The 16,903-nt window shown below is 49.7% G+C and overlaps 2 protein-coding genes across 3 annotated transcripts; one reads left to right on the forward strand and one right to left on the reverse strand.

Moving 5' to 3' along the window:
- Nucleotides 1–2,350: 2,350 nt before the first annotated feature.
- Nucleotides 2,351–12,484, reverse strand: NSDHL (NAD(P) dependent 3-beta-hydroxysteroid dehydrogenase NSDHL). Its single transcript, XM_030272818.4, has 8 exons — nt 12,393–12,484; nt 11,500–11,550; nt 8,791–8,952; nt 7,953–8,099; nt 6,818–6,946; nt 4,811–4,953; nt 4,235–4,337; nt 2,351–3,612 (listed from the first exon to the last, which is right to left on the reverse strand). The coding sequence occupies exons 2-8, from the start codon at nt 11,518–11,520 to the stop codon at nt 3,277–3,279; spliced, it is 1,041 nt and encodes a 346-aa protein (XP_030128678.2). The 5' UTR covers nt 11,521–11,550; nt 12,393–12,484; the 3' UTR covers nt 2,351–3,276.
- Nucleotides 12,485–12,748: 264 nt separating this feature from the next.
- On the forward strand, nt 12,749–16,389 carry CETN2 (centrin 2). Of its 2 annotated transcripts, none has more exon segments than NM_001245866.2 (5): nt 12,749–12,783; nt 13,421–13,618; nt 14,321–14,449; nt 15,099–15,236; nt 15,649–16,389. In NM_001245866.2, coding segments are annotated over 5 exon segments (558 nt in total). In that variant the 5' UTR covers nt 12,749–12,780; the 3' UTR covers nt 15,739–16,389.
- Nucleotides 16,390–16,903: the final 514 nt, after the last annotated feature.

A 16,903-nucleotide genomic window follows, 5' to 3' on the forward strand; every position in this document is an offset into this window, starting at 1 on the left:
TATTAGAATAAGTACATTATTTAGGATTGATAGCGCGTTTTTGTAAGAGGGAATCACAAGATCCGATCTCTCTGGCCATTTTAATTGGCATCTGATTGAGGGACCATGTTTGTTCTCCTTTCTGCAAGGGGCCCCGCAGAGGATTACAAACATCACCTCCATCTTTTAACAAAAAGGGGGACCTATGGATGCCAGCCTGGTCAGAGAGAGAGAAACGACATTCCTTTATCACAGTGGCCTGTGAAAAGTTTAGGGAGTTGTAGGAACGGTGATAACTTGTTAGTATGAACAACCTGCAGGTGGTGCTTTTTCTACTCTGTTTTTTTGTTCTTCTCAAGGACTGTGAAAAAGAAGTTTCTGTTAATTAGCCAATCGAGTAGAATGTGTTGAGTTTGCCTGTAAAAAGGGAAAGAGCTTTTGCATTAAATGCCTTCTTCTTCCTCAGTTTCCTGTGAGTTTTTATCATTTTGGGCTCAAGGGTGACACCAGGGAACAATTCCTTCCCAATATCCCATCTAACCCTTCCCTGTGTCCTATCCCTCCCTCCCTTGTAAATTGTCTCTCTCCATGTTTCCAGTTGGCTCCTTCAGGCCCTGCAAGGCCACAGTGAGGTCACCCCAAAGCTTCTCCTCTCCAGGCTGAACCATCCTCATTCCCTCAGCCTTTCCTCCCAGCAGAGCTGCTCCATCCCTCTGCCCATCCTACTGCCTCCTCTGGACTTGCTCTGGTAGCTCCAGGTCCTCCCAGTGCTGAAGGGGTGGCACAAAAATACATCCAGGCAGGACAGAACAGAAAGATCTCATCACTGCCCAAAAAAACACAAGACAGGATTCATGCTGATTAGAATTGGAAAATGAGAGGAGGAGGCTGGAGCAGGGCTGGAAGAGGCTGTGGATCAAGCAAGGCTCTGCTGTGTTGTGGCCAGGGATGGAGCCACAGCCATGCTCCAGCACTCCCCGTTTACTTGGGCTTGGGAAACAACAGCACTCAGAGCCAGAGGAACCTGGCAGCTCCCTGATTGCACTGGGAGAGCTGCCAGCCCAGGTGTGCACAGCCCTGCCCTGGGTGCCACCTGGCCACTGCTGCCAGCCCAGGTGTGCACAGCCCTGCCCTGGGTGCCACCTGGCCACTGCTGCCAGCCCAGGTGTGCACAGCCCTGCCCTGGGTGCCACCTGGCCACTGCTGCCAGCCCAGATGTGCACAGCCCTGCCCTGGGTGCCACCTGGCCACTGCTCCCAGCCCAGGTGTGCACAGCCCTGCCCTGGGTGCCACTGGCCACTGCTCCCAGCCCAGCAGAGCTCTGGGTCCCTTCCTGACAGAGGGAACCCCCCTCCCCTGCTCTGATCCAGCTGAGCTCAGCTTCCAGGGCCTTCTGCTCCAGGAGCCCCTTCAGCTCCCCCTGCCAGGCTCTCGAGGACAGGGACAGGAGTGGCCCTGCCCTGCCCTGTGTCCAAGCACACCCATGGCATTTTTGGGGTGGACTGGAGCTACCAGGCTGGCAAATGCCACCTGAAGGCCAAAGGTGATGTGTGGGAAATGGAATTGTAGAGAATTTTTTAAGTTTGGTAGAAAGCTTCTGATTGTAATAGTGTGAATTTTAACATCTGTATTGTCTCATCCTTCACATGAGACTGAAAATAGAATAAAAGTTTTTAAAACTCCTCTCAGTTGCCCCATCTCTAAGTCAGAAAAGGGCATAATCTGACAGGGATGTAGTGATTAACCTCTGGTTTGCCTTTGGGGAATCCTGGATCCTTCCACTTCCAGCTGACCCCATTCCCTGCCTGTGGGAGGGCAGTGCCCAGGGGGCTGACCAGGGCCCATCAGAACGGTGGCAGCTTTTTGCTGCACCAGTATTTGCTGCAAGATCAAGCAAGGCCAAAGTTGGTAAAACCAGCTGTTAACCAGCAAATCAAAATTCCCAGGAAAAAAAAGGCCAACATGTTTTGTTTTCATTTTGTTTGTTTTTTTCCAGAAAACAGCTAGAAATTAAAATAAACCCCAGACATTTAATCAGACTATAGCAGCACATTGAGGTTAAAGCTCCTTGTGCCTGAGGTTGTGGCTGCCCCTGGATCCCTGGCAGTGTCCAGGGCCAGGCTGGAGTGGGATTGGAGCAACCTGGGATAGTAGAAGGTATCCTTGGGGGTAGAATGGGGTGAGCTTTAAGGTCCCTCCCACCCCAAACCATCCTGGGATTCCATAATTCTGTGACTGAGGCACATCCCATCCTTCTGAAATTTGAAACACCAGAACTCACAGTAATCCAGGAATTTGCACAGGGCAAAATTCCAGCTCTAACCTAAACCCCTCATTTAAAACCAAACCAGAACTGAAGTGCTTAGAAAGATTAGAGGGCAAAGAACATTTAATATACAAGTCAGTGGAAACAGCTTGGGGACCGTTGCTTTGTATCCATTTCCTTGTGGAAAAGAGGTTTTTTCATGGACTAAGTGGTCAGAGCACCAAAAATCCCTGTGACCAGCACAGACAGGGCAGGGAGGAGGAGCTTGGTGCTGCAGAATCTTCCCAGCACTGCCGATCTGGTGGGAAGGGAGTTGTGGTAAAACAGTGCTGGGGCTGCTGTCAGGCAGCTGCCAAAGATCTCTGCCCCCAAAAGGGAATCATTAACATCCTGTTTGTGCTGAGAGTGGGATCTGCCCTCTCAGACATGGGACACAGAGCTGCAAAGTCATCTCTGTGTGATTCATTTGGGTTCTTTTGGAACAGAAATAAATCCTGTATGGACAACGGAACACATTCCTTATGGGTTCCTTCTGCTGCCTCAGGGAGAAGCCAAACCACGCCCTGATCATAGAGGGAAAACCAGAAGAGCTGCAATGATTTAAGAGACAGTGGCAGAAGTCCTTTTTGGCACGGGGCTCTCCTGTGGAGAGCAAAGCCAAAACACAGAGGGGAGCCAGCCACAGGAAGTGTTTGTGACCCAGCCTGCAGCTCTGGGAAGGGATGGCTGCTGTCACCAGAGCAACAAAACAGGGGACAGGGGTGGAGGGAGCAGAGCAGGAATGCTGGTGTGCCTGCTCGGGATTGAAGAGGGCACAGCAGGGTGTTCATTCACAGCCCAGAGAGTTCAGCAGCTGTTTCCAAACAAGAGGCCACATCCAAAAAACAAACTCTCAGCACAGCTCCCACACTGTGAGGAGGAGGAGCAGGGATCTCAGGAAAACTCCTCTTTCGTGGGAACTGGTGATGTTTGCTCCATGTTAAGTGTCAGGAATGATGGCAGTCAGGTGGGAGAGGCTCCAGGCAGGGCTGTCAGGCCCTGGCCCGGCGCAGGCCGGGGTAGCTCTGCACAGTCCTGGCAATGGCCTCGTCCAGGCTGACCACGGGCCTGTAGCCCATGGCACTCTTGGCCCTCTCACAGCTGTAGTAGTGGAAGGTCCCAGCCAGGGCCACCCTCATGGGCGTGAAGGTGGCTTTGATGGTCACCAGAGGCCTGAGCAGGGCCAGCAGCAGGGACAGCAGCAGGGACAGGTAATAGGCCAGCCAGTAAGGAATGTGGTACTTGGGAGGGTCGTAGTCCAGGCCGGTCAGGATCCGGGACATGAACGTCCAGAAGGGAATTGGTTCATCGTTGGTGATGTGAAAGGCCTGGAAGAGAGGGAGAGGAGAAGCCAGGGCTTAAAATCATGGTGGATTCCCCATGTCTGGCTCTGTGCTGGCCCCTCTCCTGCTCATGCTGAGGACATGACCCCCCTGACCTGGGCCACAGCACATTGTCCTGACAAACTGCTTTGCATTGCCCACCTCTGTGTGAAGAGGGGGGAATCCCTGCTTTTCCAAGGAAATCAGCTACTTCCAGCACTCCAGAGGCCAAGATGCCTCATAAATGTCAACCCAACTGGCTGCCACAGCACAGAGCAGACAGGTTAAAACACCCCAGTGTGCCCAGAGAATGGTAGGACCAGGAAAAGCTGGAAAAGCTCCTCCTGTTCTGAACTGTGTCCCAAAAGCTGCTGTTTCCATGGGTGCCTCCTGGCTGCCCCCAGTTCTGCCTGGCTTGCCCTTCACAAGGAGTTTTGGAGCTGGAAATTCCAGGACATCCATCCAGCTTAGCCCTGGTGAGCTGACACTGTGAGCACACAATGCTCACCACAGAGGGAAAACCTGGAGCTGCTGGCCTAGAGGATGGATGCCCATGATCCTCAGGAGTCAGCATGGATCCTGCAGCAGAGGGTGGGGATCCCTTCCCTCCCCTCCCCTCCTTCCTCACCTTTCCACACAGGGGAGAGCCTTTGTGCAGCTTTTCTGCAGCCAGGATGTGCCCATGCACCACGTTCTCCACGTAGGTGAAATCCACCAAGTTCTTTCCATCCCTGCACACAGAAAAGGAATTTAGCCCCAGGGCAAGCTGGGCTGAGAATCTGCTTGTGGCAAAAGGAAGGACTTCTACCAGGATAAATTAATCCCAAATTTCCCCTTTCCCCACTCTCTGGTGCTGCAATTTCAGGCTATACTTTTAGTACTTCACATTTAATAGGGATTTTAATTGCCAGAACCTCAAATACCACGAGTGGTATAAATTAACTGCAAGTAATCTGAGCTGCCTCATATTAATGGCACAGCCCTTTAACAGCTCCAGCCATGCCAGCTTTCCTCATGGATATTCCTCTGGCATTATGGACACTCACCATGGCAGGAAGTGAGCCCCTAAGACAGGATTTTTAAGGACAAAAAAAAAGGAAAGTGAAAAATAAAAGAAACAACACAAATGATTTCCTTTTGCTCCATTCCAAAAGGGCTTTGTAGAGCCAGCATTGACTTTGCCCAATGCCTGGGCCTTGCTCACCCAATGATGAACTTCATTTTGCCACTCCGAGCTGCCTGGATGAGGATGGGAACCAGCTGAGGGTCTCTGGGACCAAATATTCCGTGGGGACGGATTGCAGTGGTGAAGAAATTGTTGTCTGGGTCGTTTGCACTGAGCACCTCCTGTAAGGAAAGAGAAGAAAATCAAGAAGGAAAACAGAGCTCAGCAATGCAACCCACTGTGGAGTCTTAACTTTTCTGCCAAGGTTGGGATTAAATGTCTGAGATGGTATTTCTTGTTGGGACTCAAAAGTTTATTAGTTTTTATCTGTGTTACAGTCTCCCAAACCCTGAGTTCTACAGCACTTCACTCTAACAAACTGAAAATGGAGCCCTATCTCTCTCCCTACAGGGCCTTTTAAGGCTAAACTCTCCAATTAAGAAATGACACCTAAATAAATTTTAGTTTTAACCCAATAACCAACCACCTATGGCCTGCAATGCAGGTTTTTTTATCCAATTACACAAAACCACCCAAACCCATGGAGAAGAAGGTGAAGAAGAAGGACCAGACTCCATACTGAAATCTCCATCTTAGCTCTATATATTTAAGACCTTAAACTCTAAGTTTTCCACCCTGTGATATCACACACTTCTACTCAAACTCCAAACCCACAATTCCAGTTCTGTCATTCCATTTTGGGAGCCTTCTCCATGGCCTCAGGTCAGTGCAGTGTTCTCCTGGGGGTCAGTGCCTGGCAGCACAGAAAATCTGAAATTCTCAGGAACCAGGCTCCAACATCCCATGATCATCACTGAAGGGGCTGGGGGCTCCCCATGTCCTTGGGAAGGACCAAGTGGAAGAATTATTATCCCCTCTTCTCTTTCCAAGTGATCCTTCCTTTGTTCCCACCTCTCTTCCCAGTTCTTGACAAGAAAACCAGACAAAACCTGGTTTTTATGGTTGAGCACTAATAAATTGACAAAGGACACCCCAGAAGCCAGAGGAGCTTTCCAAGCTCCTTCACTCCATGAACTCTGTGCATGAGCTGGAGTAGAGGACACTCAGGAATTCCATTTCTGTCCTTCCCAGCAGCTATACCCACCCCAGCCCTCCTGGATCAGCCTCAGGAGGGAATGATCCCATCTCCTTGGAGCTCCAGCAGCACATTCAGCAGCTCTGGAGCAGATTTCATCCTCCCAGGAGTTCCTGAACGTATTTTCATTTCCAGCAGCTGCTGGAATTTCTATGGCACAGAAAAATCCTTTCAGCTCCCACAAAACAAAGCCATAATCACCAGCACTGGGGCTACCCCTGATTGCTGCTGCTCAGCTTCCCCTTTATCACTTACTGCAAAGTGCTGGGGAAGGAACAGATGTTTGCACAATTAAAATTAATTAAGCACTTGTGGAGGAAATTCCTTCCAGCCTCTCACACTGTCAGCATAAGCATGGAAGGGACTCTCAATTCTTCTGGCACAAAAAGTACAGATTCTTCCCACAGTTGAAATGCAAGCCATGGGAAAAGGATCCAAAAAAGGTCTGTTGCCTTTGATTGAAAACATTGTTTTCCCATATTTAAACCCCAGATGCTGCAGCAGTAAGAACATGAGAAGAGCAGATATTGGTGCTGTGCAAGTGTTCAAAGCAGTGAACTCTCAGATGTTTGGAGATCTTTTTTTAACACTAATATTTTCAGTAATGGCCTGTCCCCCTTAGTTCAGGCCACATTCCCACCTCCTCTCCTCCTAACTCAGTGCCTTTTTTCACATTCCCAACTCTAAATTCAGGCTGCAAATCAGGAAAAGCAGCAGAGAGTACAAAAACCTCCCCTGAGTGCTGTTAAACCAAAGGTGTGGCAGGTGAGAAGTGGGATTATCCCATGGCTCTTCCATGGCAGTGACTCCTCTGGCAGTGCTGGAACCACCTCTGCAGTGTCACACAGCATTTCATTCAGCCTCTGTGGCAATTCATGCCACAGTTTGATTTTATTCTCTTTTTATAAGTGAATACATCCAAAAATAACAATTTAACCATTGACAAATACCTTTTCCTGCAGGATCTTCGTCTCTGTGTAGTAATCAATAGGTTTTTGTGCATAAGGGAGATCTTCCGAGCCATTTTTTATGTCTGTGCCCTCAAAAACTACACTGGCACTGCTGGTTAATACCAATTTCTGCAGGAGATAGGGAAGAAAAGAGTTGTTTAAAGCCTAAAATAAAAGGGTCATTATTTACAAAGGCTTAGTAAAGATAATAATTATAATAATATTTAATCAACTGATCCTACAGAAAATAACCTAAGAGAAAATTAACAGAAACTGCAGGTAAGAGAACTCCCCCTTTTTAATTATTCTGTCCTATCATTTAGTGCTACCTAAAGGAGATTAAAACATTCCAACAAACCCCCAAAGCAGCGTATCCAGGGGAAACATCTCCAGGAAAATCAGAGTCTTAGAACACATAACACACACCCAGTGTTTTAAAGAAAGATTTGCTCATCTTGGCAATAACAGATCACAGTGGATTAAACAAAAAAAAAAAAAAAAACCAACAAAAAAAAAACCAACCCTTGGATGTTTTTGTTTGGTGATTTAAATTAAATAAATTAAATTAAAGTAATGTAAGTAATATATTTAAAAGAAATTAAATAAATGAATTTAAATGAAAACTTATGGTATATCAAAGTAATTTAAGGAGAAAATTCAGTCTCCAATTTCAGGCTGGCTTCCTCAGGCTCTTTCTTTTGTGGGCAATTGACTTTCTAAACCAAATGGCACTGGGATTTTGGCACAAGTGTGTTCCTCCTCATTCCATGGTGAGGAACTCATCAATGCCATGAATATTCCCACTGCTGGAAAAGCCATCTCTGGGGCTGTCCCCTTAGGACAGCAGGAAAGCAGCCACCTGTGAGGTGGTGTTCTCCCAGGGTGACTCCCAGGTAGGACAGATTTTAATGGATGCTTTTCCATTCCAATCACAATGTGGTTTTCTGTGGCAAGCAGGGATTGAATTTACACTAAGCAGGAGACCCACAGAGTTGCCCTTCCACTGGTTTTCATGGACCAGGTGGGAATTCAGTATCACAGAGCCCTTTGTCCCCCTCTCAGACAAGTGGCTTGTGCTGCCAGTGGTACAAAGTCCATCAGCCTCTCCTGGTCTCCAGGGCTTTTCCAGCTTTACCTGCACTCCAGCTTCTCTGCAGGCTTCAATGACTGCCTTGGTTCCCATAAAATTCACCTTGTAGAACAGCTCCCTGTTGTCACTGGAAGGGGCTGGTGAGGCACAGTGGAACACCATGGACACTCCTTGTAGGGCTGGCAGCAGAGCCTGCAGGAAACCAGGGGGAGAAGGGAATGGAGCAACAGCCACAGCAGATACCAGGAAAAAAATAACAGCAGGGAAATAAACCAGCTCTTTTTTCATGGGAACAGCTGCATTTCAAGTCATGTTCCCTCCATAAAGGTGGACAGCAGGAATGGGATTAGCAACCAGGATCTCCACAATTCCTGTCCTCAGCACACAGCACATCCTGTTCCCCAGAGAAATCCTGGGAGCTTCCCCAGAGCTGGAGGCTGTCCAGGCTGTGCTCCCTGCAATCCCCAGGTGCTGGTACAAGGCTCAGGACTACCTGGAGTTGAGACACTGAGGAAGCAGCAGGTTTAAAGCTCCCCATGGCACTGGCTGAGTGCAGGTGACTGTCCCAAAATCACCTCCCACATGGCTCACACAAGCCTTGGCCAAGGCTCCCACTCATCCCACCCTGACTGTTGGGAATATGAGTCGTGCCATTCTCAGGGAGCTGAGAAGAGCTGGGAGAGCCTCCTGCAATTAGCCCAGGGGCTGTAATTACCCTGTAAATCTCAGCTAACAGTAATGTAAAACACCAGGCACAAAGCAGTCCTGCCTTCTTCAGCTCGAAGCAGAATCCAGACATCGGACACCAGATCTGTTTGCTTCAGAGGCTTCCAAGGAAAAGTGCAAGTGCAAGGCTGTTAATTTGCAGCCAGTCCTTCCTCACCTCCTTGTCACACAGGTCTCCCAGGAAGAAGGTCACCTGCTCACTCTCAAAGCTCTGCTGGATGTCGAAGACGTTGACGCTGTAGCCCTTGGCCAGCAGCTGCTCCACCATGTGCTGCCCCAGGAACCCCGAGCCCCCGATCACGGTGCAGCTCCTGCCAGCCTGCAGGGACAGGGACAGGACAGGGAGAACCTCCCTAGCACACAGCACACACAGCAGACTGGCCTCAGCTTTCCTGGGGCTCAGTGAGCTGGAATTCTGCTCAGCAGCTCCACCAGAGGGATCTGAACTCAGACATCAAAGCTCTGTGCTGTCCCAGGGAGGTATGAGTGAAGACACTTTGATTTTGGGATTTTGGAAGGACTCTGCCTCATGCTCACAACCAAGAGGCTCAGGGAGGAGGGGAGGAAAAGAAGAAAATTTGAAGGGAGCCTGCATGCACAATGAAGAGAGATGATTTACAGGAGCATGGAGAGGCAGGACTCAAGGAAAGGCTTCCAGTGCCAGAGGGCAGGGATGGATGGGATATTGGGATATTGGGAAGGAATTGTCCCCTGGGTGTGTGGGCAGGCCCTGGCACAGGGTGCCCAGAGCAGCTGGGGCTGCCCCTGGATCCCTGGCAGTGCCCAAGGCCAGGCTGGAGCAGCCTGGGGCAGTGGGAAGTGTCCCTGCCACCACAGGGGTGGCACTGGATGGGCTTTAAGGTCCCTCCCAACCCAGAGCAGTCTGGGACTCTGGGATGATTCTGTGATTTGCTTCAGCCTCCTGCCACAGCTGACTCAAACATCAAAACCATCACCATTATCAGAATCTGTGACACTCACAGCCAAGAAAGCAACCAGGTAAAGGCAGGGGCTGTCCTTTAGAGCCATTAGTTCTTCCTTTCTTTTTCTTTAAGCTTTGTAAATCAGTGATTGGTGTCACTAATTAACAGAGTTCAGTCTGGCCACTCATCTGACTGGACTGAGACCAACGACCTCACTGCCAGCACAGAACATCCAAGCCCTGAGTCTGAGGGTTCCTACTTTCTATAGGGTCAGTTGAGGGAGTTACACAAAGAATGCTCTGTGCTGCTGGAAAGAGTTTCCCTCCTGGTTGTAACACAACCCCCCCTCAGCAGAGAGTTCTCAGGGAGCCACACAAAGACAATGATTGTTCACAACTCTTTGAAGGCCACATCCTCAAACAAAAGTTCTGCTGCCAAGTGTTGGGCGATCCACAAGAGAAATGTGAGGAGTTCCCTGAGTTACATCAAAGCTGGAGCAGTTATTTGGGATGGGCCATGCAAAGGACAGTCTGATCAGGGCCTGGAGCTCCTGTGAGGAGCAGCTGGGAAAGGGGCTCAGCCTGGAGAAAAGGAGGCTCAGGGGGGCCCTTCTGGCTCTGAACAACTCCTGACAGGAGGGGGGGGTCTTGGCAAGCACATTCTCTCCCTCTCAGGATTTTCCATAGAGGTGCACAGAGAGAAATGAAAGAGAAAACAATTTATACTTCTGCTCCTTGTTTTTCCTGTGTGGAATGTGTTTGGAGAATTGTTTACCTGGAGTGAGTGCTTGATTGGATTCTGGTGAGGATTGTTTGAGCCTGATGGCCAATTCAACCCACCTGGGGCTGGACTCTCAGAGAGGGTCACAAGTTGTGTTAGAGATAAGAGTCAGAGAAAGTAGTATGTAGTTTTAGTATCCTCCTTTTATACAGTATATTAATGTATTTTAGCATAGTTATAATAAAGAAATAATTCAGCCTTCTGAATTGAGTCAAACATCATCATTTCTTCCCATTGGGTTTGCCTGCATTTACAATAAGGGTCGGGCTCTGCTCCAGGGAACAGAAGGAGAGGGAACGGCCCCAGGCTGAGCCAGGGGAGAAGCAAAGCAGAGAGTAGAGAAATTCCTTCACTCCAAGAGAGGCCAAACCCTGGAAGGGGCTGCCCAGGGAGGTTTGGAGCCCCCAGCCCTGGAAGTGTTCAGCCAATGTGGAGCAGATGTGGCATTCTGGGATGTGCTTTGGAGAAGATGAGGGGACTCAGAGGGGGGATGGCTGCTGAGGAGCCAGAAACTGTTTCAGCCTCTCCTCAAAGGCAGTCACTCCCTTCCACTGACATTTTCCTTTTCCCTGCACCCTTTTCCATTAGGTCCCTTCCACCCCACACTGTTCTGACATTCCCTGATCGCCCAGCACTCTCCAGGAACCAAGAGCACCCGAACTGCTTCGAGATGTGCTTGAAGTGAAGTTTTACTGCAGCAGAATGCTGCCCTCTGCCTCTGAGCCCCAGAGCATTGCAGAGGCTCCAAAGGAATCCCAGAACCCCAGACTGATTTGGGTTGGGAGAGATTTTAAAGCTCATTTTATTCCACCTCTGCCATGGGCAGGGACACCTTCCACTGTCCCATGTTGCTCCAAGCCACATCGAACCTGGCCTTGGACACTGCCAGGGGATCCACAATAATATATAATTTTATTATAAACCTTCTATAATTTGATATTGCACAGCATAATATTTATGGCAAGCCAAGCTACACATCTATATTGTTTTTAAGGTATCAATTCAACCTATCCAAATTATACCTTGGAAAATCATGTTTTCTCCTCAGAATTACCATTAATGCAGGATCAGCCTCATGGCTTCCCTAATGATGTGCAGAATGTTTATGGATTTGTTTCTGCAAGACAAAACTTCCCCAAGCACTACTTGAGGCCCCAACTCACCGATCTGAGGCGTGTGGCCATGGCTTGGGTAAGGCACTGTCCACCAGAAACCTTGAAAAAAGGGAGAATATTCTTTTATTCCCAATAAAATAACACATTTCTAGTGACAGAAATCAAACTTTGAAGCCACTATGCTGAAGAAGGATAGAAGAGAGGGAGTTAATTCTCCCTGTTTTTCCAAACTAGATCAGCAACTACACGTGCTGGCCTGGCTCTTTGGTACTGATTTTTCTGAAACCCCTTTGAAATTCCAAGGAAAAAGCCAAGAAGAGGCGGGATCAGTGCCTGTCCACCTGCAGCATCGAGTTGCTTTAAAGCAGGGGCACAGAGCAATCGCCCTCCACCTGTTCCCTCTTCCACCCCCTGTCCCCCAGCACCTCATCCCTCTCCAAAATGCACTTTATGCACTGCAGTTCCCCTCAGCTCTTTCAGCCCCGTCGCAGAGCCCCCGTCCTTCCACCCTCGGCCTTCTGGACCTCATCCACAGTCCCCGGGACCCTCCCCATGGCCCCAGGACCTGCCGCGGCACAGCTCCCAGGCCGTGTGCCACAGCCCAGCCCGCTCCCCGCCGTTCCCTCAGGCCGTGTCCCACAGCCCAGCCCGCTCCCCGCCGTTCCCTCAGGCCGTGTCCCACAGCCCAGCCCGCTCCCCGCCGTTCCCGCAGGCCCTGTCCCACAGCCCAGCCCGCTCCCCGCTGTTCCCGCAGGCCCTGTCCCACAGCCCAGCCCGCTCCCCGCCGTTCCCTTAGGCCATGTCCCACAGCCCGGCCCGTTCCCCGCCGTTCCCTCAGGCCGTGTCGCACAGCCCAGCCCGCTCCCCGCCGTTCCCAGCTCCTTCCCCGTTCCCTCAGGCCCTGTCCCACAGCCCAGCCCGCTCCCCGCCGTTCCCAGCACCTTTCCCGGACCCTCCCGGTCCCCTCTCGCCGCCGCCGCCCTCAGGGAGCTCCGGCCACGCCCCGGTCACACCCAGGCCACGCCCCCTTCCTGCTCTCCGCCAATCAGCACCGCGCTTTAGCACAGACCACGCCCCGCTCACCCTGTTCCCGCCTCTTTCCCTGGGGCGAGCATCGCGCCAGTCCGCTCCCGCTCGCTGATTGGTCTAGCCCTTCTTCACTCCGGCCAATCGCGTTGAAGGAAGGAGGAGCTTTCCGCCACGCTCTCATTCATCTTTAGCTCCGCCGTCACGCCAGCCAATAGGACCGCGCGTCGCCATAGCAACGGCGTGGGGGCGACAGCCAATGGGAGGGCGCGATATTGCGGCTGGCCGGCTGTAGGCGGCGGGATGGTGAGGGCGGGGAGCGGCCGTGAGGGCTCGGGAGCGGCTGTGGGCGGTGAAGGGGCTGGGAGGGCACTGAGGAGACTCAGGAGCTGGGAGGGGGCTCCAGAACTGTGATGGGGTCTCAGGGGCCGTGGTGGACGCGGGGCAATGAGGGGGCTTAGGGGCACTGAGGGAGCTCAGGGGGTGTGATGTGGGCTCAGGGGCTTGGAGGGGGGCTCAAGGGCACTGAGGGGGGCTGAGAGGCTGTGATTTGGGCTCAGGGGCTGTGATGGGGCTCAGGAGTTGTGATGGGGGCTCAGGGTCGGTGATGGAGCTCAGGGACAGTGATGGGGCTCAGAGGCACTGAGGGGGGGTTGAGAGGCTGTGATTTGGGCTCAGGGGCACTGAGGGGGGCTCAGGGGCTGTGATGTGGGCTCAGGGGCACTGAGGGGGGCTCAGGGGCTGTGATGTGGGCTCAGGGGCACTGAGGGGGGGTTGAGAGGCTGTGATTTGGGCTCAGGAGTTGTGAGGAAGCTCAGGGGCAGGGATGGAGCTCAGGGTCAGTGATGGGGACTCGGGGGCAGTGATGGGGACTCGGGGGCAGTGATGGGGACTCGGGGGCAGTGAAGGGGCTCGGGGGCAGTGACAGGACCGAGTCCCCCAGGTTCCCCGTTCCCCCCCGAGCCGGCCGTGCCTTGCCGAGGCCTGCGGCTTTAAGAAGGCGTCGCTGGGAGCCGCGGCCCAGAGGAAGAAGGGGAGCCCCAGGCTGGAGCTGCCGGAGGAGCAGCAGCGGGAGATCCGCAACGCCTTCGAGCTCTTCGACGCCGACGGCAGCGGCAGCATCGATGTCAAGGAGCTGAAGGTCGGGTTTTCCCTGCGGCTGGAAGTCACTGAGGCTATAAGGGAACAGGGCCATAAATGTTCAAATAACCTCAAAAAGCACATCAGTTTTCCTGGGTTTTCCCCCTCCTCCCTCCGGCAGAAAACCTAGTGGGCAAAAGGCACGGTTTTCTCTTTAATTGCAGCTCTTTCCTGCTCTTATCCAGTGTGTTTAGGGCTGGGCTGCCCAAAATTCAGGTATAATTCTGTGCTTTGTGTCCCACCTCCTTCTCTGTTCATAAATTATCAAAAAAAGGGGTTGTGCCCATTAAAAAGGTGTGTGGGGGGTGTTCCCCTCTTATTAAGGATTCAATGCTTCATTATTATTGTTATTGTTGTTGTTGCTATTATCTGGCCCTTTATCAAAGAAGGAAAATGTTTTCCCAGCAAGATTTTTATCACCAGAATGTAAAATAAACTTATTTAAATTCCCTGTGGTTGACCAGTTAAAGATGATAAGAGTATGTGTAGGAAATTCCTGGATTAGCTGAGGGACAATTCCAGAACAGGAATGTTTCTATCCCTGTTTCCTGCATCCTGATGGGAGTGCAGAGCAGCCTCACTCTCAGCCTGCCCCTGTTTTCCTGAAGACACAGAATTTTTGACAGGAAGTTCACTTTTCCCCCCTCTCCTGTGGTTTTTGGTGATAATTTTGTAGGATTTGTAACTTATTTTGTCCTTCCAGGTGGCCATGAGGGCTCTGGGGTTTGAACCTAAGAAAGAAGAGATCAAGAAAATGATCTCAGACATCGATAAGGAAGGGACAGGAAAAATCAGCTTCAGTGACTTCCTGGCAGCAATGTCCCAGAGAATGGTATGGATGTTTCACAGCTCCAAACAAAGGGAATTTTGAAGGTGGATGAGGAGACTTTATCTCCTTTTGGGTTTACAGGGAGATTAAAGCACTATATATTTGAAACCTAACAATTAAATGTATAAAAGCTGGGGTAATCCCTATCCCAGATTCTCTTCTTTTTCAGTGAAAAGTTAAAATCATGATAACATTAATAGGTTTCTTTAACAACACAGGGGTGAATTTTGTGTTTGAAAAAAGGGGAAAAAGCTTTTCTCACAGATGGAAACCAGCTCAGGCCTGCAGAAAGATTTTTTGGAAGGTTGATGTCTGGCATAAGGGTGTTTTCTTTCCTTGAATTCTAATTTATAAGTTAAATCTCTGGTTTGAAAAATCTTTTCAAAATCCAGATGTTTAATAGCAGAACACCCTGATAGTGAAATCCCAAAGATATGTGGCTGGCAAGGACAGAAAAAAATCCCTGAAATTCTGGAATTCTGGTTGTGTCTCTGTCTTTGTCTGAATTTTATGTGTAATTCCTGCTGGCTGGGCTCCTTTATTTGTTCCCAAGGGTTTCTCAGTCTATCAGATCTTTTATAACATTATTTTGAGTGTCACCTATAACAGAACCACTCCTGTTTTACCTTAAACTTATTCTTTCTTCCTTAAGGCTGAAAAAGATTCCAAAGAGGAGATTCTCAAAGCTTTCAAACTCTTTGATGATGATGAAACTGGAAAAATCTCTTTCCAAAACCTCAAACGTGTGGCCAAAGCGCTGGGGGAGAACGTCACTGATGAAGAGCTGCAGGTTTGGACCTGGTGGTTTTGGGGTCTTTGTGCTGGAGCTGGGAGGAAAATCCTCTCTGTGCTGGTAGGAAGAGAGGAATTTCTGGAACCTGTGGATTTTGAGGTCGAGGATGGGTTTGAGCCCACATGGATGTAGGAATGGGATCATCCAGTTGCAGTTTTGTCCAGTAGCAATGATGTGAAAGGAATGACTCTGCTCCAAGCACTTTGTTTTCCCCCAGGACTTCTGTAATACTGCCTGGTCAGATTTCTCTATAAATACACCCAACAAAACAGATTTCAGGAAATATTTTGTCTGAGCTTGAGCCAACACTGTCCCCTCCAGCACAGCTAAAGAGTGGCTGGAATTCTGCCTGAATCCAGTGATTCCCAGTAAAGCCCACACCTAAATCCTGACCCCAAATCTCTTGCAGGAGATGATTGATGAGGCAGATCGAGATGGAGATGGGCAAGTGAGTGAGACGGAATTCCTGAGGATCATGAAGAAGACCGGCCTTTACTGAAGCCCAGTGGATTTATTCCTTGGCACTTGGGTACATTCCTTAGGGAATGGGAGCCTCACTTTTGTAGTGTCTTGAGTTCTTTGGAGGCAGCAGAAAATACAGGTCAGTTCTATTAAAAGGTTTTTGTGTAGAATATTTTTGTTTAGAAATTTTAAAGGTATTTGGGAGCAGTTTTCACCACTGTTTACAGGCAGCAATGTGGTTGCTGGTTATGATGTTTACACTGCTTTAAATACACAAATCACATTTTTGGGACCAAATTCAAATCCTTTTCTGACTGAAAAATGGGTCCAAACCATTCCAGTTGACTCAAAACCAGACAGTGTCAATCTATTGCTCAGTGTAAAACTATTTTGAGTTTATGTCTTGGTTTGGGCCCTACAGTAAACTCTTTTTATGGTATATTTGCAGGATCCACCTTTCTGAGCCTGTTTTATGAGATTATCCCTTTCCCCCTTCTCTAGGGCATTCTTTAAACTCAAAATAAAATAAACTGCTGCAATTTACCTTGTGTTCTGTTCACATGGCTAAGGAAATTTTTGCAGAAGGAAAGTCCCAGTGCTGCTGCTGAGGGCTTTGTGCTTGCAGGAACGCTCAGAGGCTGCAGATGGGATTGGATTTCAAATAAAATCTTATTTTAAACCATCAGAATTGTGGAAAGAGTTTTGATACCCACTTTGCCAAAAAAAACCCCATGTGGCCAGGCTAGAGAGGATCCAGAGGCCACAAAGATGATCCAAAGCCTGGGAAGTTCCCATGTGAGGAGAGGCTGAGAGACCTGAGCTTTCTTAGCCTTGGGAAAGTGAGATTCAGGGGAGATCTTGTCACCATGTTTGGTATTTGAAGGGTGGCTACAAGGAGAAGGAAACTCCCTTTTTATGAGGAATCATGGAAAGGACAAGGCATAATCTGTATGAATTATGAATCTCCTGGGGAGATTCTGAATGGGCACCATGGAACAGTTTTTCCCCATGAGAAAATCAGCTGTTGGAAGTGGTGGATTCCCTGAGTTTGGGCACTTTGGGATCCATCAGGACAGACTGCTGGGACATCTTCTCTAGACAATATTTTTAACCAAGAAAGGTTGGACCAGGTGACTCTTGAGATCCTTCCAACCTGGAATTCTCTGGTTCTGTTAATGCAAGAGAATTTCACCTCTTCCCAC

The sequence above is a fragment of the Taeniopygia guttata genome, chromosome 4A (genome assembly GCF_048771995.1).
Source record: "Taeniopygia guttata chromosome 4A, bTaeGut7.mat, whole genome shotgun sequence".
NCBI classification, from domain to species: domain Eukaryota; kingdom Metazoa; phylum Chordata; class Aves; order Passeriformes; family Estrildidae; genus Taeniopygia; species Taeniopygia guttata.